Raw genomic sequence first — 20,239 nt, forward strand, 5'->3', positions numbered from 1 at the left:
TTAGCTAGTAGTTGCTGCCCTTAAGCTATAATACAGAGGGCCTGGGGATTTCAGATAAACTGCTAATCTGCAGTTAATACACTAGATAACCTAAACTCATCTTCACCTAAATCTGAGCTGAAGCTTTTATGTACAAGCCACAGAGAGACTCTCCTTTGTAACGTGCAGCTTGGGATGAACTTCTTGCCTTAAGTTGACGTGTTGAACACTTGAGTTCAGGCTCGCTGGTTCCCACCTGCGGTCACTTCCTGTTTGCCAGGCAGGTATTGGTTGGTAGAGCAGACCAATGCAGTGGTCAGTCACACTGTTTGGATTCTTAAAAAAAAAAATAAAAAAAGACATTGTGTGGTTTACACTGTGTTGGAACATTTGTTATGACTAACTGAAGGGACCCAACAGTGGTGATATTGTAATAATGTTACCTGTCAGTCAAACCTGCTTTTATTGATTTTACCTCTCCTTTGTTTCTTTTTACATCGTATATTCATGTCCAGGACAAATACCACACATAATGTGCTCATGATTTTGAAGTTAGGTTAATGAGAATAGCACATACAGCACCAGCTGCTTCAGTGACAGCTGGGTCCAGCCTGCCCCATGTGATGCCGGCGGGCCCTTCCAGGGGCCTGTGTGGCTGGGGGGGAGAGCGCTTGTTTTAAAGAGAGCGGACATCCGTCACACACGTCACTGTGCAGGAAGACAAAACCCCGCCTAGCAAACTAGTTAGCAAAAATGATTCCTGCTCCTTTTGCTCACGGTCAGGAAGGGAGAAAAATAGACCTCTGATATGCTTTCTGTTTAAAGCATAGTCTTCTCAGAATTATTACCTTTAATAAAAGCACTGACACTTTGCCTTATATATTTCTGCCTTCTCCAGAGCCCCTGGGACAATTTTCTTTTCTTAAATAAACTGTCACGCTAGTGTTAATATATCGTTGCCACCTTCATTGCGGGAGAAGGAAGAGCTGATATAAAACATGTATATGTGAGATTGGTAATTGTACCTTTAGTGTACTTGAGTAGAACAAATGCTTCCCCCTCATGGCTGCTCTAATGTGATAAAGGGAAAATTGGCCGTTCGTCAGCCGCCTCCTCCGCCGTGTAATAGCGGGCGTGGAGGGAAGGAGCCCGGCGCCGGGTGATTCGCTGGCGTCAGGACTGGAGATCCGGCTGCCTCTTCCTCCAGATGCTTCTATTTCCCATGACAGGTATCGCTGTGTTACTGAGCATGTGATATTGTAACAAATTACGAGTATGGAAACATTTTTGCTTCATTTAAATGATAAGAGTCCATCTCGCCAAGACTCGAGTATAAGCCGTAAATAAGACATCTTTGTGTGTATGCGTGCGTGTGCGAGTGTGTGTGTGTGTGTGTGTGTGTGTGTGTGTGTGTGTGTGTGTGTGTGTGTGTGTGTGTGTGTGCGCAGATAGAAGGGCTTGACTCGGGCACGTATCAGCAACATGCTTTAAAAAGCTGGGGATTGCCTGCGCTGATACCCTCATCTGGAGTGGAATATTTCTCGGGGCCCTGACAGGTCCTGCGGCGCTGAAATGGAAAGGGCTTTATCGTGGGCCGCTTCCCCTCCGCGGCTGCAGAAGGCAGTCTGGCACCCTGTTAGGCTTCTGTCGCCGCCCTGCTTTATGGTCCAGGTCAAAAGGGCAAAGCATCGTTTTTGATATAAAGCCGTGGTTTGTGAAGTTGGATCTATTCATATATATATATATATATACAGTATATATATATATATACAGTATATATATATATATATATATATATATATATATATATATATATATATATATATATATATAAAGACTGGGTACCCAGTCACATCCTGGGATTGCTCCAAGTTCAATTCTTAAACACAGATGGTTTCTATTTAGTTGTTTATTTAACCAACATTGTGTGTCTTCCGGGACTGAGGGTGCACCGAAATGTTCGCAACCTCGCGACCTCAACATTTGAAGGCTTCCACGTTCCACTTTTTTCAGACCTAGCACATGGAAAACTTTTTATTGGCTAGATGGCATTTCTGTTCCTCTTAATGTCAGCTGATGGAGCTTGCGCTGATGGCTCAGTGCGAGCTTTAGCAGGAAGGGAATGGCACCTTGGTCACGCCACTGAAACCTTGGCCATACTTCAGCCCTGAGAAGGTCTTTCACCTCTGCAGTGAGAAGTAAGGCTTAGAAATGGTGAACGCTCGTTAACGGAATACTAAACCCCTGAAATACTGGGCTAGCGCCGCTAAAAGCTGGTGAGTTCCAGTTAGCATTACACAGAAAAGCCATGCTGACTAATCCCTGCTGGCTTTCACTCCCACCACACTAAAGTTTTTGAACAAGCCCTAATGAACACTAAGGGGCAGACCCAGACCTAGCTCCAGGTATTAGTTTTTGGTTGTTGTTGTTTTGTGTCTGTCTTCTACGCAGCGTTGGTGTTTTTGTCATTTATACTAACTTTTGGCATACTTTCTATAGTTTTTAGTGGATATTTTGTTCCATGGGTCTCACCAGGTGTTATTGGTCTGGCTGGATACCTGATGCCCAAAAAAGGTCATTGTTATGTAAGCGATTACATAAATCTGCACTGCATTCTGGTCCCTCTGCAGATCAAATATGCCTTTTTACAGTTTGAAAGCTGAGAGCAGCTTTCAGCATGTCAGCACCTGCTGATTATGAAGCTGCTAAAAGGTCCACAGAATGATGGTTAATAATCTCCTCCAGTACTGAAACAAATCACGCGGTCCTGATCTCACAGGGAAACGGTTCAGATGGGTCATGATAACTCCACATTCACACACACCTCAGGCTCACCGGGTTTTTAATGCCCTCTGAGAGAGAGAATATTCTTGAAGTTGCATGTTGGAATGTTGAGGTTGTTCTACATAATGACAGCAAATTGGATTGCAGCTCTTTGGGCCAATTCGTTGTCTTTATAAGAATATTTAAAACTCTGGGCCCACAGTTATTAATACACTGGGAACAAAAACATAACAATGCGGTGTCAACCTTCGAGTCCAGTGCGGTTTGATGATTGACCTGCTTAAAACACACCCGGTTCTATCAGTTGATCTATCAGTTGTCTGGCTTAGCAGTGTGTTCATGCAGAGCAGTCACCTTGTTGCACTCTGACCTTTCAGGACTGGGCCCTGACACCCCTGGATTAATGGGACGTTGCATTGTGGTATTTTGGCTTGAACAGTTCCTCCCACAAACAGGCCAGTGTTTGGAGGTAGTGCTCTTTGGTATTGTGGAGAAAGGAGACAGGGGGGGAGGAGACTTACCTGTTGGGTTTTGATCGTCATTTTAATGGGCACTCCATTCAGCATGGTTGCCAGGTGATGGAGCAACAGTCACTTTAATGAGAGAAAACAAACGAAAGAAAGCACCCAAAAAGCCCCAAACAGGAAGGTGAGGAGAGAGCATGGCGGACCCCTCGTTCAAAGGCCTCCGTTTGGGCTAAGCATGGCGAGCCCCTTCAGCCTTCATATACATCACTCTGACGCGGGCTTCAGATCTCCTGCAGCGAGTGGCTGGGCCGGTTTGAGATTTCGAGGACGGCCTCTCGACGCTCTTCAATCAGGCGCCATGAAAGAGTGGTGGCTTAAGCGTCCTCCAGGCAGGCGGGTGTCTGGGGCCGCCTTCATCCTCCAGGCACAGGGGGAGGGGCGTCGCTTCCTTATTTCCATCCACCTTTTCAACTTTTTTGAAGGAAGCTGTGACAGAACACACAAATGTGAATATGATGGAGGGGCTCTTTATCTTAGAAAAATGCCGCACTCTCACAAAAAAACAACTTTGTAGGGATTTTTTATTTCCTCACTTTTTAACGGCTTCATATGAAATCCGGTAATTCAATATTCATTATTTGCAGTAAGAGTTTGTGTTGACATGGCGTTCGCTCTGCTGGGAAACTAAAACGCTGCCGAGGATCTTGGTGCCAGAAATGATCTAGAGCAGATTTACATTTTACTTCTATAACTGTAAATGACGGTTGTGCGCTTGTTGGACACTTCAGTAACAAACCGTTTCATTGGCATCTAGGTGCATAGTGTGGCTGTGAGCTTGTTCGTGAATGGACAAGAAGAGGACAGCACTGCTTTGGAGACACAAACCCTTGTTTACCCAGTGGCCGACGTCCCCTCAGGCAGTGGCGCTTGGATCGGCCGGAGCTCTAATGGTACTCTGTTCCACACCTCCACAACCCTTCATTGTTTCATATTGCACGATTCAGTCACTTTCACAGTATATATTTGCTACTTCATTTTTGTTTTTGTTTTTTTCATACTTCATCATGCAAATCAAAACATTTTTCTTAGGATTGCGTGGTTTAGCCATATTGCTGTGTCCCAGTGACCCTTAAGGTTCACATTTCAGCTATATAGAGGCCTTCGGTCTTTTGGCCAGATATCAGCCAGTAGGGTATGTTCTTGTTTGGCATTTTCTGCAAAGGCAAATGTATTATTTTGCTATATTGGATAGATGGTGCTCATTTGATGACTGGCCACTACTGCATTGTGTATGGTGAAAACTGATATAAAAAAATACATTACATTAATGCTACCCCTATTTTAAATTAATTTACACATATAGAAATTTCCTCATAGATCAATTGAAAGAGAGAAAGGGCACACTAATTTGCAAAGGTGGCACATTTTTTCATTATAGATATATCCGTAAGCCAGCAACTAATCAAATCTCAGGGTTTATATAGGCCAAAGGTGACCACATGGCCGCATGTAATCTGTTCGTGAATGAGATGAGATGGGATTTCTTCAGTGCTCACAGGAAAAAAAATGCATTTGAATACATATCTGCAAATGACATATAGTAAGTGGATGTCAATTCTGTTACCTTATGAATTCCTTCTGAAAAGTTCCTGTACTTCAGTCTTCACAGAGATGTTGTGTTATTGCAACTCATTTCTTCAGCTATTTTTTTAAATCATTGATTGTGTGATGATTGAATTGTTTTTCAGACATTATTAACCTGACCGTGGGTAATGCCAGCTTTGGCTACAGGACACAATGCTAGTCATGCAGATATTTGTTTTGTCTGAAGTAGTATTTAATGTGGATAGCATTGTACCTTGCAATTTAGTACCTGAGGAATGGCCAAAAATACACAGACATGCCCAAACAGATTGAGTATCCCAGGTGTAACTTCAAAATTTCAGTTAATGTAATACTGTTTACATACATTTTCCTGCTGCATAGCATAAACCCAGACATGGGAAGCCCTGAACAGACCTTGAAAAGACAAGCGTTTTCTGCTGAACACATCTTAACAATGTATCAGTGGGTCATTGTGTTACGTGTCATATTGGCAGGTAACCTTTTATTTGGTGTGTTCTTTCGTGAGTGAAAGCTTTGGGTTGACCTAAACCAGAGTTGGTCTTAGGAATGAGGAATTTTAAAGGAGATCTATTATAACTCCTTTACACAAGTTACACAGTTCCCTGGGGTCTTTATGAAATACATTGCCACATTGCAGATGGACATTTTGCTAAAGCACAACATACTAACGTCGCTAAGCCCTGATTACTTGAGTAGACCACAACTCTCTTTATTTATCAACACATTTTTCATGTGTTTACAAGATGTTCATCTTTCAGACTAACAAACCTGTAGCATTATTGTATGGCAATAACTTTATAGCAATGGCAATACCTTTGGAGTAATTTACATATTTTACTTCAGTCTTTATCATTAGCTGGTGTTAAATAGCTAATGAAACCCAAATTAAGCATATTTTTTATGTACTTACATTCCATGTATTTAGCTCTTGCCTTTAACATAATGCTTTGACCTACTAGCTGTTGTTACATGCTCTGCTACGAAGCTCTGCTGTAGTATTTTGTGTTGGTATCAGATCAGTTTTCTTAAATTTCTTCACCGATATCTGATCAGGCATGTGATTTCAGATCAGTGCCATCTCAAGTTTTTCAGAAACTTTAAAGCATCTTAGATTCCAGACTCCAGTTCCCCTTTCTCCTCTCTTCTCTCTTCTAGTCATTTTATCTGTTGCTCCATGTTTACTCCTTCATCTCCCCTTTCTTCTCTTTTCCTTTTTTTTCCTTTGTGAAATGTACATCAGTGCTGTGTTCACTTTGACAGCCATCAAGTGGCCTAACAAGTAAACGAGTGTGTTTGAGTGAAAGTGCGCCACACTCGAGCAGCGCAGATAACGTCAGCCTTGGCCACTTGTCTGTCCTGTTTTATCAGACTTGTGATCTCATGTTTAATTATCATCTCGAACCATATCAGTTCACCTAGAAGAATCACTTGCTTGCTTCCATTTACATTTAATACCCAACCCCATACAGATTCACATTTTGGTCAATGTTTTTTGAATAAAAGACTAGTACAAATACAGTAAACTAAAAGGATAAACATTTAGCCTTAAGGTAAATATCTATGTAGATGCAGAGATGAAGTCATCCACTGTCTGCTGTACATCCTCCACTGTCTTCCACAGCACTCTTCCACGGCACCCTTCTGTAGCACCCTTCTACAGCACTCTTTCACACTCCTCTCCTTTTCTCTAGGATCCAGTCCATTCATCGGGCTGATGCAGGACTTTAGATTTTATCCACAGACGTTAACCAACAGGTCAGTGAAACATGAGACTAAACAAGTTGTGTTTTTGGGTGTAGTTGCTAATTCTGGTTTAATTTGGGGCCAGTTTTGAATATTTATTTATTTTTAATTTATTTAAATTTTTTGAGAGCAGTGCAAATATTTGAGTGTTTGATTATACATTCATAGTTCGACTACTTGATTAGCTTTTCGGAATGTAATCTTTATGGTGCTCCATTCCTAATCAGAACTAGTGCACATGTTAAGTATGATTATAATTATCATTAAGAACTCATAGTAAAATATTGGTCTTTTTAGCAGGAAGAGCAGAACACTGTAATAGAGTGTGTGTGAGCGCAGGCACCTTCTCATAACAGTTCATGTCCACGCTTGCATGTGTGTGCGGATCACAGAGAGATCGAGGAGGTCTACTCCGGGACCCTTCCTCGCCTCTACGCCCAGGTGGCGTGCCGTTGCCCGCCCAGTCACCCGAGAGTGCACCCCCTACTGGAGCGGTACTGCATCGCCAATGGAGCCAACGACACCACCGATAACCGCGTGCTCCGCCTCAACCCAGACGCCCACCCACTGCACTACATCAACGACGGTGACATGGGGACCACCTGGGTCTCATCTGTCCTCTCCACCCAAGAGGACCTGGACCGAGGAGTCACCATCACCATCGACTTGGAGGGTGGAGAGTATCAGGTGTGGCGCTGGACCGGGCTGATCCTCTGTGACAGTGTTGAGGGGGGTCACTGGACTTGTGTAGTATTACAATAGTGGTTTAATAAAGTTTAAGGTAACAGTTTTTTATATAGCACAGTAATATGAAAATTCATATAAAAATATGTAAATATAATATAAATAGAAAAAATATACTATATAATTATCAAAACCTTCATAAATTAAAAGCACTAAGAAAACAGCAGAGAAAACCCACTCATGAACATATTTGGATGATGTTATTAGGAAGTGTTGGGGAGACAGTGCTAGGAGAGGTAGTGTCTGTCAGGTATGTGGTTTCTCTTTCAGACAACCGTGGCCATTTTGTCTAAACCCCCAGGCAGGCAGGCTGACCCTACACAGGTACCACAGCAGGAGGTCACCAGGGCACACGTGGCTCTCTCACCTCCCCGGGCCCCTTTGGCTTTGCCAACCTAGACAATTGGGGCTCCCATCGTTTAAACAAACAAGCAGCTGCTTGAGTTGTTCATGGTCGGTGTTATGTATGTCTGCAGGTCTGCGTGTCGGTGTGTGTGCGTGTGTGAGAATGTCTGAGCTCCCCGGTTTTCCCCACGGCTAAGCCGGGTGGAGGAAGGGGGTCCAGCCGATAGGAGGTGGATTTACGTAGTCCTGTAGCAGACTCTCCTCTCAGTGATGAAACACATCATCCCACAGCCTTTGAAGCATCCACTTAGTCAAAGCAGGGAGAACGAGGGATTGAGGGACAGAGAGAGAGAGAGAGAGAGGGGGGGGGGGGGGGTGCTTCAAGCTGCTGCACTGATGCTGTGTTTGAGCGTGGACTGTGGCAGTGTAGATAATAGATAATCCATTGCTGTTTAGTGTTTCATACAAATGCTCCCCCATCTGGCTCTTTTTCCCGCTCCCTTGCAGGTTTTCTATGTGATCCTGCAGTTCCGCAGTGCGCTGCCCGAAGCCGTGCGGATTCAGAGGCGGGCCAGTCGCACGGAGGTGTGGAGCGACTGGCAGTATCTGGCCAGGAACTGCAGCATCTATGGCATGATGAACGACGGCCCTCTGGACCGGCCCGACTCCGTCAACTGTCTCCGCTTTCCCAGGTACCGCGTGTTCTTGCTCCACACACACGCGCGGAACACTGGAAGGCCCCCACCCCACACACACACCCGCACACACACACACTACGCCAATAAGAGCAAGTTTGTTCCAGCAAGTGGCGGGTCCCGGCCAAGCCTCGTCAAGCAGGCCAATCCGGGTGTGTGTGTGTGTGTGTGTGTGTGTGTGTGTGTGTGTGTGTGTGTGTGTGTGTGTGTGTGTGTGTGTGTGTGTGTGTGTGTGTGTGTGTGTGTCTGTGTATGTGCGTGCGTGTGTGTGAGAGAGCACAAGAGAGACCGCGTGAGAGAAAGCACAAGAGAGACCGCGTGAGAGAAAGCACAAGAGAGACAGCGTGAGAGAGAGAGCACAAGAGAGACCGCGTGAGAGAAAGCACAAGAGAGACCGCGTGAGAGAGAGCACAAGAGAGACCGCGTGAGAGAGAGAGCACAAGAGAGGCCACGTGAGAGAGGCCGCGTGAGAGAGAGAGCACAAGAGAGACCGCGTGAGAGAGAGAGCACAAAAGAGACCGCGTGAGAGAAAGCACAAGAGAGACCGCGTGAGAGAAAGCACAAGAGAGGCCACGTGAGAGAGAGAGCACAAGAGAGTCCACGTGAGAGAGAGAGAAAATCTGCTCCTGGCTTCTCTCCAGCCAGGGCACTTCAGAGCTGTGCTGGCTGAGTCAAGAGACCACGAGTTACTTAGCTCTGCTTTGAAACTCACACTCACTCTGTGCCACAAATCTGTGTCTGGGACCAGGATGCTGTGTCACAAGGTGACTTATTCTAACATTATCTGTTTCCTAATGTCAGGGAAGATGTGTTTGAAGAAGAAGAAAAACCGGCGCAGCCCCCAGCGTGGCGCTCTGCCACGGAACTCGCCGCTCGCATGTGGCTGGTATTTATTTTGAAAGGTGATGAATGGAGGCGTTTATGCGAGAGCTTACTTGGAGGGCTGCTGCGTGGGCCAGATGCTGTAACACTTTAGATGTCTGAATCTTTCCACCCTGGAGCAGACTGCTACCTAGCATGGCACCAGGGCCTGCTCTAGATCGCTCTGACATATAATGTCAAGCAGGAGAAAGAGGAGGGAGAGGGAGAGGGAGGGAGGGAGAGAGAGAGAGAGAGAGAGAGAGAGAGAGAGAGAGAGAGAGAGAGAGAGAGAGAGAGAGAGAGAGAGAGAGACAGAGACTGCAGCTAAAGAAGCGTTAGCTTCTGCTATGGGTTTTGTATTTGTTTGCTGCTGTGGGTTTTTTATACTGTCAAAATGTTAGTGATCTTTGGCAGGGAAGTGCAGTGTGTGTGTGTGTGTGTGTGTGTGTGTCTGTGTGTCTGTGTGTGTATCTGTCTGTCTGTGTTTGGGGTCTTCAGTATAAGTGTTATCTACAGCAGACATGGCTTTGGGAGATGAAGCGTGGCCCAGTCCTGGTTGGGTGTGTGAGCGGTAGGGAGAGTCAGGTCCAGTGCGCCCCAGGGCCTGGTTCTGGATGAAGTCTGAGTACTGACTGATTCTGAAGGGGACCTGCTATCTGCTGACCTCCACATCAACCTGTCACACTCCTCCTGTTTGCCGCTATAAAGTCAAAATAGTGTGCACTTTTCTTCTGCCTAAATTATACACGTTAAACTCCTCAATTTGTTTAATTGGCATTTTTCAAAGTTTAAACTGCTGTGCTCAGAAATAAATGGCTGCTTTTGTATTTATATTCATCCATCCATCCATCTATCCGAGAAAGTAGCAAGAGGGCAAACATGAAATGAAGACAGAAATGGTCAACCCGTCTTACTGGCCATCTGTGCAGATTTGCTCTCAGAATGACGGGAGTGACCGAGGCACCCCAGCGTATTACTGACGTGGGCATTAGTTACAGCACACGAGTGCCGTGAGCACACGCGTGTGCCGTGTCTGTAGAGAACATCCTTTGATGCGAACAGGCAGGTTGAGTTTTGGAAACGTGATTGTTTTGAAGACTGTTTAAAGATTCAAAGACCTTCTTGCTTCTTTCCTCAGTTATGTACCTCACACCGGGGGAAACATCACCTTCAGCGTGCTGACACCGCAGCCCCATCTACGGCCTGGCTACAACGACTTCTACAACAGCGCCGCCCTGCAGGACTTTGTGAGAGCCACGCACGTGCGCATCCTCCTGCAGGGCCAGCACTACACACAGGACGCCACCGTGCCCCTTGGTCACCGCTACTACGCCGTGGACGAGATGACCATCAGCGGCAGGTCCGGTGGCCCCTCTAGCTCCGCCCCCATGCTCCTCATGGACGCGTGTCATTGGCCAGCCCACCAGATTTCACTCTATCATTTCACTCGTTCTCGTCACTGCCGGGGATATGCAGAGGGCACGCTTTGATTGTGGATTGCAGCTGTGAACGTGGCAAAAGTAGCTGTGGTGGGGTGTTCAGGGTTTGAAGTCACGTGTTCAGGGTTTGAAGTCACGTGTTCAGGGTTTGAAGTCACGTGTTCAGGGTTTGAAGTCACGTGTTCAGCCCTGAAGCTTGAGACATGCACCTGGTTGTCAGAAGGCCAAACAGATGTTGCATGTCATTAGCTGCAGAACGTAATTCCTTTTTTACATGTTTGACAAAGCACACGCAGATGTGTCCATACTGCCTTAATCAGCCGGCACCAGTGTGTGTGAGTGGGTGTTGGGTACGCATGTGCATTCCTTCACTCTCCTCCTTTTTAGCATTTGAAAATGGGCTCTGAAAGCCAGCAGAACTAATTCTATTAACGAAGTACTGTGAGTAACACCAGGTCGACACAGCGGCTGTTGATAATGAATGTGTAATTGTCCAGGGAACATGTCTGGAGCGTGTCGTCGAGCAGAGAGTAACTTAACTTGCTTGTAATGTATTCTCTCTTTTGTCAGCTTCGGCGAAGAAGCTAATCCATTTGTGAGAGATTCTCCTTCTGTTTCTGGGTTTTTGCCACTCCACATGCAGGAACACGGTGTAGTCACTGCTCATATGTTGTGACGCCTATGGTAATTATATCATTATGCAGGCAGTATGCTCCTGACTTTGTGTGTGTGTGTGAGCGCAGGCAACTTTAATTAAGAGCTAGTTAAAGTGGCACAGCAGAAATTGAGATTTAGAGACTGTGAAATCTCATCTTCCTTTGACATTCAGAGGTGCTCCCCCCCCCCCCCCCCCACCTCTCTATCTCTCTTCTTCCTCTTCTTCTGTTTCACTCTCATTCATTTCCCATCTTTTATCCCTTCTTTCCCCGCCTTTGCTCTCTGTCTTGTCTGAGGCGTCACGAGAGCGGCGGTGAGACAAAGGCGGTGAGAGGGAGAGTAAACAGTGGTGTATTCCCCCTCTGGGAGACTGACAGTTCAAACTGGGAGGAGTCTGGGCGCGTGCGGCTGTGTGTTGGGCCACTAAAATGTGTGTAAATTCTGCCTTTGAGGTATTCTGACAGGGTGTCAAGCTGCGTCTGCCAGCATTAGTGTCAGCTTTGTACTCACACAGTAATAACCTCAAGCCATAATGACAGGCCTCCCTCTCTCTCACTCCCTCTCCCCTCTCTCTCTCTTCCTGTCTCTCACTCTATTTCTCTTGTTTCTCTCTCTCTCCTTCTCTCTCGTGCCGGTGTGACCCTCTCTCTGTGTGTGCTCTTTCCACTCTCTCTGCCATCCACCCTCGGCTTTTGTGGATATGTTATGTTTGTTGGCCTGACGGAGGTGAAGGGTGGTGCTTTTAAGTGTGTGGGTGGAGACGATGATGAATAGGGCCCTTTTGAGGATGAATAATTAAAGGAATGACCAGCGGGCACCTGCTCCGACTGATGGAGACCTGTCAGCCCCTCTGTTCAACATTACAGCACGCCGTTGATATTTCCACTGGCATTTATAAATGTTGAATGGGGAAGCCCTATTACCCATGCATAGAGAGAAATAATGGAGAATGAAGAAGATGGAAAGTCAGACAGAGAAATGTAGAAAATGAGAAAGGGAGGTGGAGAAAAGCAGGTGTGGGTAGGCGGAGCAGGGTTGGGGGGGCGGAGACGGCCAGACTGCTCACCAGTACAGAGCGATAAAGCCGTTTACTCCGTCTACGCTACCTTAAAGGTGAAATCCTTTCAGAAAAACACGCGCACAGGGACGGCTCATCCAGGCACACGTCTGGGCGTGATTGTTAACCCCAGAGCTGAACGGCAGCCTAATGGGTGCTGAACACACTCCACTGTCCCCCCCCACCTCCCCCCCCCCACCTCCCCCCCCCCACCCCCCCACCCCCACCGCACAGCGTCCCCAACACGCCTCATGGACGCCACCGGCCCTAACCAGCACTCTCTCCTTCCCGCAGGTGTGACTGCCGCGGCCACGCAGACGTCTGCGACACCAGCGTGAGCCCGTACCGCTGCACGTGCCTGCCAGAGAGTCACACGCAAGGAGCACACGTGAGTCCTGGAAAGGAGGTGCCACTGCCCCCCCCCGCCACTGCTTTAATTAACCACACCCCATTAATGACGTGCGAGATGCCATTAATGAACATCACCCTCAGAGACAGGCCTTGGTGGCATGATAGGGGGAGGAAGGAGGGAGAGAGAGAACCACCGGCGTATCCATTTTCCCATAAGAATGAACCAGAGAGTCTAGAGAGGGATGGAGAGGTGGAAGGAGAGAAGGAAGTGGTTTTGTGGGCAGCAGAGCTGTAATCACGCTATCCCATCAGCCCCTGGGTGTCCTACTGCTGAGTCCAGGAGAGGTAATTATATCTCTAGGAAAGCTCTGATGACACAAGGCCTCACTGCTCACACTTTCAATAGGGCCACACTTCATACACACACACACACACACACACAGAAAGCTTGACATGTTTTAGAGGAATAACCAAAATGTGGGTATTGGGAGTTCCGCGGTTTTTCTGCAGTCTGTTTCATGATCTTTTCTAAGATATTATCAGAATCTGCTAATCACACTCACTGTCTATCCCCATAGTCATGTAAACCCAGCAGTCTGACACACCAGGCTTGACAATGTTCTGTGCCGTTCTGTTCATTCGAGCGTCTCAGAACTGTAATTCGGCTGTATTTCAAACAATTGCGTTACAGAATTAAAATCTGAGCAATAACACCCGGAAACTTGATTTTGTCATGTGGGTCATTAAACGGGCTCAGCCGGGTTCAGCACGTTGTTTGTGAAGAAAGCCTACACTTCCGTTTCAGTGAGAAATGCTAATAATCAAAGCAGGAACTTTCCTAACCATGACGCAGAGACCAGCTTTGCATCACACAGCTATTGTTTACGTTCTGCTATTCATACTCAAGCGTTTACAAATGCCTCCGTGCACTCTCGGGACAACCCTGTTCCTCCAGTCCTCCCGGGGGGGGGGGGGGGGGGGGGGGGGGGGGGGCGGTTGCTCCTGCTTGCCAACACGCAGGCACTGAGTCTCGTATTAAACTTTCAAGCCTGATGTTTGGTGATTTGAATTATTCACGACGGGCCATGCATAATTCAGGGGCAGTCGCGGCGTTCTCTCGGAGCCGCTGTTGTGCTCACAGAAACAAACCAGGGGCACATCGAACACAAGTGCTGGAATGTATGTGTGTGTGTGTGTGTGTGTGTGTGTGTGTGTGTGTGTGTGTGTGTGTGTGTGTGTGTGTGTGCACGTGCGCTTGTGTGAAAGTGATAAACATCAGTTGTCTCTTGGCCCTAAATGCCCCCAGACCTGAACAGCTGGCTTAGAGGAGGGATTGGGGTCTCCCCCGCAGCTATCGTGTGTGTGTGTGTGTGTGTGTGTTCAATAGGCAGATAGGCATGTGGCACCTGTGAGGGTGTAGGTGAAGGGTGAAGGTGGCACCAGTGTGTGTGTGGCGTGTCCATACTCTCTCATGTCCTGCAGGACTATGAATCTCTATACAGTATGTGCTCTGCTCTTTATGAGCTGGTGGGCAGTGATTGGCTGTTTCTGGCAGTCATATATGGCAGCATCATGTTAAGATGGAATTATCAACATGCATGTTAAACGCAGAACGGCCTGTGTTCTTGTGTTCAGCATCTGTGTCTCTCTCAGGCTTCACCAGGGGTGGATCAGAACCCGCTCCAGAGTGGACTACATGGTCTTTCTAGACCTAGTTTACTTTTAAACACCTTCTGTCTTGTGCAAAAAATGTATAAGCTTTAATGATTTTATTTAATTTGAAGTACTGTATAGCTAAATCACTGGACATAGAGTTTGAATTTTCTGATGTACATGAAGTACCTTAAGTTTCTTAACATCTTATGATGTTTTGAAAATCATCCTGAAATAATGTTAAATGCATAAAGCAATTCTCGAATATGACTTTGTAATTGCATTTATTCTCTAAAATGTCATGATTGTAATCATAACCCTTTAGATGTAGGAGTTTCACATATTGTACAATAGATTGGTTATGAATTAAATACAGTTATACTTATTTATTTTGTGTGTATGTGATGAGGTGTTAGAAAATTGTGACATGTGTGTGCGTGTATGTGTGTGCGTGCACGTGTGTGTAAGTGTGCATGCTCACACGTGTGCCTTGGAGGGGGGTTATTTTAGACTGCTGTGCATGGCTGGTGCCGCTCTATTATACTTCCCAACAATATCCATCCACACTGGAGCCCAGCACACACACACACACACCACACACACCACACACACCACACACACACACACACACACACACACACACACACACACACACACACACACACACACACACACACACACACACACACTCCCCAGAGCATCTGCATTCCTTCAGCAGGCATCCGGATCCCCGTTTCTCTACAGAGCAGTAACCACCCACCGCTCATCAGGCATGTGTGTGTGAGTGTGTGTGTGTGTGTGTGTGTGTGTGTGTGTGTGTGTGTGTGTGTGTGTGTGTGTGTGTGTGTGTACACGTGCACTCAGCACTCACACCTTTGTTAATTAACCACATGCTGGTAAAGATTCCTGCCACTGAAACTCTTTTGTTGTCACTGTTCTCCGTTACAGAGGGCTCTAATAATGTGCTGCACTATCATTTGCTGTAGTGTAGTGAGATCAAACAGTTTCAGACGTGATGTTGCACTTCATTTGAGAAACATGACATGAGGTAGCAATAAATTAATTTTTGACATCTGACGTCCCATCTTAGGAAAGCATTGGAAATTCACAAGGATTGTATTCCTGTTTAGATCATCTTGGCAATAAGACTGACCTAAGCTTACATTAGATACTGTGTGTAAATATGTCCCATCCTTGTCCCTTCATGTCCTCCATGTAATAGGAGGTGATTGGGACTGACACCGCCTTTATGCATTGCTCCACCTTTCAGCGTTCCAGATGTAGGTGTTCCACTCGTGTGAACACCACATCTACTCCTACACAGCAGCTGTTATTCAGAAGAGCTCCATTCGTAATATTCTTTAGTGCTTAATCATCAGTACATTCTTATAAGGAAGTATGGGACACAAATACAGGCCTATATTTAAAATCTAATTTCTAATAGAAGCTTTTGAAGCAGATTAAATTTAGTGTTGGACATCATTTCACTGTCAGTAAATCCATTGTAAATTCATTTTTATCTAGGACCATACAAAACTAGTCTGTTCACCGCATGCCTTGAGGAATTCTAGCACGTCGGGCGATTCCTCCACTTTAGGAAGTGTTCATTTATATCACTGAATTCTAACCCCACAAAATGGAGTTTCTGCACATCTGCCTGACACATCTGCTTCTGGCTGTAGTAATGGGAGTGCCTGTCTGTCTTTGTAATGTGCAGCCATAGATCAAGTGGATACAAGTGTTGAATATTTAACTTCCCTGCTCTGCTGAATTCTGCGCTGGAGGTGGTGAGTTTGGTGCCACTCTGCTCACTTTGGCCGCTGACATTAAAGCAGCAGCAGTCGGTTGGCGTGTGTGTGTGTGTTGCGGAGCGGTCAGCCCACATAGACCGCGCCCTGCGGGCCGGACGCTCACTACAGGGCCAGAGTCGGCGTGTACCCTCCTGTCCCCCTGTACCGGAGTAAACGTTCCGGTATTTTCTCGCCTTCACATTTATCTAAGGCTGGCTAGAATGTCAAGCTCTGAGAAGGGCCTCTGGGAAGGGCCCGACCCCCCCGGGACCGCCTCCCTGCCGTGGCCTTCGTCAGAGCCAGGCGTGCTAGCGTGGTGCGGTACAAGCCAGGTTAAAGGCCAACCGCGTTCCCCCCCGCTACGGCAAACGGCACCTTTTCCCAGGGAAGCGTGAAATTAGCCATGGCGTTCACTCGGGCCCGGTACAGAGAAGGAGGACGCGTTCCTCCATGGGTGGATCACCGTGCTCCAACGCACATCCACATTCAAATGCCTCCACACGCACGCGTGTATTTTCTCTTCCTGACGATCCATCGCTCAGTGAGTCTAGTACTAGTCTTACTAGGAAAAGACAACATGGCTTCATTTATTTTGATGCACTCAGCTTCTGTCACAGTGCCGGATTCAGGTTCAACTTTAGACAGACCTCAGTGATAAAATAGGTTTTCAGAACCGAGCAATCAACTCGACTCATGAAGGTAGCCTTCATGGCAAACGGTGTGATTGAACAGTTCTTGTTTCACTGCTGCAACATGGTATGGCGTTTTCAAACCAGGTTCAGTGCACTTGTTTTAATTGACATGTTAATTATTTATACTTTAACATGTGTGAACAGTTGCCACTGAACAGGCCCCCATGTTAACAATAGTTCACCTGTAGAACTGCTTCATACGTTTCCCAGCGTCCCGTGCAGTGATGAGGGGAGGAAGTTGTTTTCTCAGCAGGATGGCCACACCTTTGATCTGCTCCTTGTTATTCAGCAGATCTCAGTTTATTTTGCTTGCTGATTGTCCCAGTGAGCTCAGCAGTACTTTGACGGATCGTGGCTAGAATACATCCGGACAGCGACCACTTGATCTTGGCCCCCGAGCCGATCGGCAACGTGAGTTCACGGTCTGCTTGTATGGTAATCCATGCAGTTGCATGAGGGTTGAGGCATTTGGTTTGCATGGCTGGCAGGTAGCCATCACTGACCTAGTGCATGCAAATGTGGAGCTGTGGTGGAAGATTGTGAAACCTGATAGATGTTCCAAACACACGGAACCAGCAAACCACCATCACCACCATTTTTGTGTTTCATACTTTGTGTTCTGACTTTCTGGAGGACTATGGAATGTAATGCGCTTGTGAGGTATAATGATGTTTTTTTTAAGCAGTGTAATAAATGATGTTTTGGTATTGTTCCCTTTATTGGGAACCACTGCAAACGTGCAGATGGATCACTGCGCTGATGAAGCTGAAGCTGTGGGGTCCCCACACCTCTTCTGCAGTCCAGAGCTACAGCAGCGTTAGGAGGTGTTTGGTAGACAGGGAGGAGACCCGGGGACGCCCGCTTCTGTCATGCACAACAACGGAAATGTAAATTCTCAGCCTCTCTCGTAACGAGCTCCTCCACCACCTCTTGTTAAGCTCATCACGTAGCTGGTGGAGGAGAGGCCTTCCTGGGGGTGTTGGGGGTGCCTTCCCTCCCCACTGCACCGGGCGTAGCTTCCTCGCCCACATCGCCCACCTCGCCTGCCTCTCTGCTCCGTGCTGTTTGGCCAGAGCTGCCTGTCTCTCTCTTGCTGAATTAGCACTTTCCCCTGGGCCCCTACCCACCATAGCTGCTCCAGCGGAGCCCGGCACCAGGAGCCCCCACCCCAGCCGGGACTGGGCCGCACGCCCACTTTTCTCCTTTTTATCATTTCACCCGATGCCTCCTGTAATCGGTAATGTGTAATGACTTCTTACAGAATCAAAGACTTTACCAGTGAACGTCTGAAACCTGCGTGTCTCTGTTTCTGTTACATATGCTGACCTAGTTATATGCCTGTGCTGTTGAAAGTCACCTTTAATAAATGGCCTGATTACTGTGTATGCATATGTGCACACCTGAAAAGAAAAAAAAAAACAGTGCCTGCTCAAGTGTGAACAAATGTGTGTTTTGGCTTTTGATTATTTGTTTGTTTGTTATTTATCTCTGCTGTGGCCCCACCCCCTTATGCCCAGTGTGAGCGCTGCGCGCCCCTCTTCAACGACAAGCCATTCCGAGCGGGAGAGCCCGCGCATGCCAACCACTGCCGGCCCTGCCGTTGCCACGGGCACGCTTCCTCCTGTCACTATGACGCCAGTGTGGACCCGCATCCCCTGGAGCATCCCCGCGGGGGAGGGGGCGTGTGTGACCACTGTGGGCATCACACGGCAGGTAACCAGACGCTGACAGACGCCTGTTACCACAGTTCATACTGTTAAACATATACATGTTTGTCAGGCTGGACAGTTCACCAATCAAAAGGGCACGTGAGCTAGTTAACGTCACGCCATCACAGTAATTATCTCTCGTTTTTACCCGCTTTTGTGTTTGAAGGTGACGTTTTTCCGTAGGTGTAGTGAGAGTCCTTCACCGCGGTGTCGTACACAGTAAGCACTGACTGCTGAATGTCTCGCTACTGGATTAGTCTGAAAACAGATGGAGGTCTAATAACATAAATCAGGCCGTGGTAACAGGTTGATTGTTTCATATGCTGGGAATCAAACGCAGCGGCAGCAGACAAAAGGAGACATTAAAACGGACCTCCGAAAATGACACATTTCTCGCACCCCTTCTCTCGAGACAGTGGTGTTTTAATTTGAAATCATAGTCCTATGTGATTGAATTATAATAGGTTAACCTTCTCATTCTACCCCATTCCACTGACATCTCTCAATGCTCTTTTCTTTCTCTCTCACTCCCTCTTTCTCTTTCCCTATTTCTCGACCCCCCCCCCCCCCACACACACACACACACACACACTTGTTTTAAAGGAAGGAACTGTGAACAATGTCAGAGCCTCTTCTACAGAGAACTTGGTGCATCGCCGTGGGCTGAGGATGTGTGTAAACCGTGTGAATGTAACAGTGCTGGGACAGTCAATGGCAGTCTGGAATGTGACCAGGTGTGTATACACACACACACAGACACACACACATACCTGTTTCTGGTTTTAGTTACCAGTTCCACCATCCTTCGTTCTCCTCCAACACAGGTCTTCTTTCATCTAAAGCTTCTAGTTTGTACAATACATTATAATCCTATTTATAAGTGTTACTGTTGTCTTGCAACATGTCATTGGTCCCAGTGAAGGTCCACCAAACTGTAGCACTGATCTCCTGCTAAGACCAGAGAGATCTTTACTCCTCTGCCTGGTGACAGACTAGAAAACTCCACATCCATATAAAACCACTGGCCTATTCCTCACTGGAGAAGCCAGCATCGACGTATCGGCTGAGGGCTTTAGCATTCAGTGTGGCGTCTTTCAGTGTTCTCATCACTGAGGGATTGTGGTGAGTATGTAAAAGTGTCATCAGGAAGCCCCTGTCTCTGAAGCAGCCCCCCCCCTGCCCCCATCTGGCGTCACCACAGCCGTGTCGGGGAGCTGGGGTGGATCCGTGTCAATAGATACACTGGATGACAAATTCGAAATCAATGGCTGGGTCAGAGCCGTGTTGAGATTGTTACCTTATTTAAATTCTGGGAATGATTATTTCCTCACTCTCTCTGACGGCTTCATTTGTTGGCCCGTTGTCACTCGTGGGCCGCTGGGCCGACTGTGGGCCTTGTGCTTTGATCCAAGGTCCAGGCAGAACTGGCTGAGCTCGCTGTACAGTTAATACATACAATACATTATAGTAACTTATCACTATAATATACACCACTAATATACACCACTGTAACATACACCACTATAATATACAGACCCTGTGCTGGTTCACCACTAGAATATACACAATTATAATATACAGACCCTGTGCTGGTTCACCACTATAATATGCACCACTATAATATACAGACCCTGTGCTGATTCACCA

General features: G+C 46.9%; 1 protein-coding gene across 1 annotated transcript in view; it reads left to right on the plus strand.

Moving 5' to 3' along the window:
- The window catches only part of LOC143480276 (usherin-like), a 30,987-nt gene that overhangs the window by 9,675 nt on the left and 1,073 nt on the right, over window positions 1-20,239 (plus strand). The window contains exons 4-11 of the mRNA XM_076977864.1: window positions 4,045-4,180; window positions 6,548-6,611; window positions 6,992-7,286; window positions 8,196-8,380; window positions 10,383-10,604; window positions 12,692-12,785; window positions 18,401-18,596; window positions 19,196-19,326. Coding sequence (XP_076833979.1) covers window positions 4,045-4,180; window positions 6,548-6,611; window positions 6,992-7,286; window positions 8,196-8,380; window positions 10,383-10,604; window positions 12,692-12,785; window positions 18,401-18,596; window positions 19,196-19,326 — 1,323 coding nt within the window. The remainder of the gene's footprint in view (window positions 1-4,044; window positions 4,181-6,547; window positions 6,612-6,991; window positions 7,287-8,195; window positions 8,381-10,382; window positions 10,605-12,691; window positions 12,786-18,400; window positions 18,597-19,195; window positions 19,327-20,239) is intronic.

This window comes from Brachyhypopomus gauderio, chromosome 17 (genome assembly GCF_052324685.1).
Source record: "Brachyhypopomus gauderio isolate BG-103 chromosome 17, BGAUD_0.2, whole genome shotgun sequence".
Classification (NCBI taxonomy): domain Eukaryota; kingdom Metazoa; phylum Chordata; class Actinopteri; order Gymnotiformes; family Hypopomidae; genus Brachyhypopomus; species Brachyhypopomus gauderio.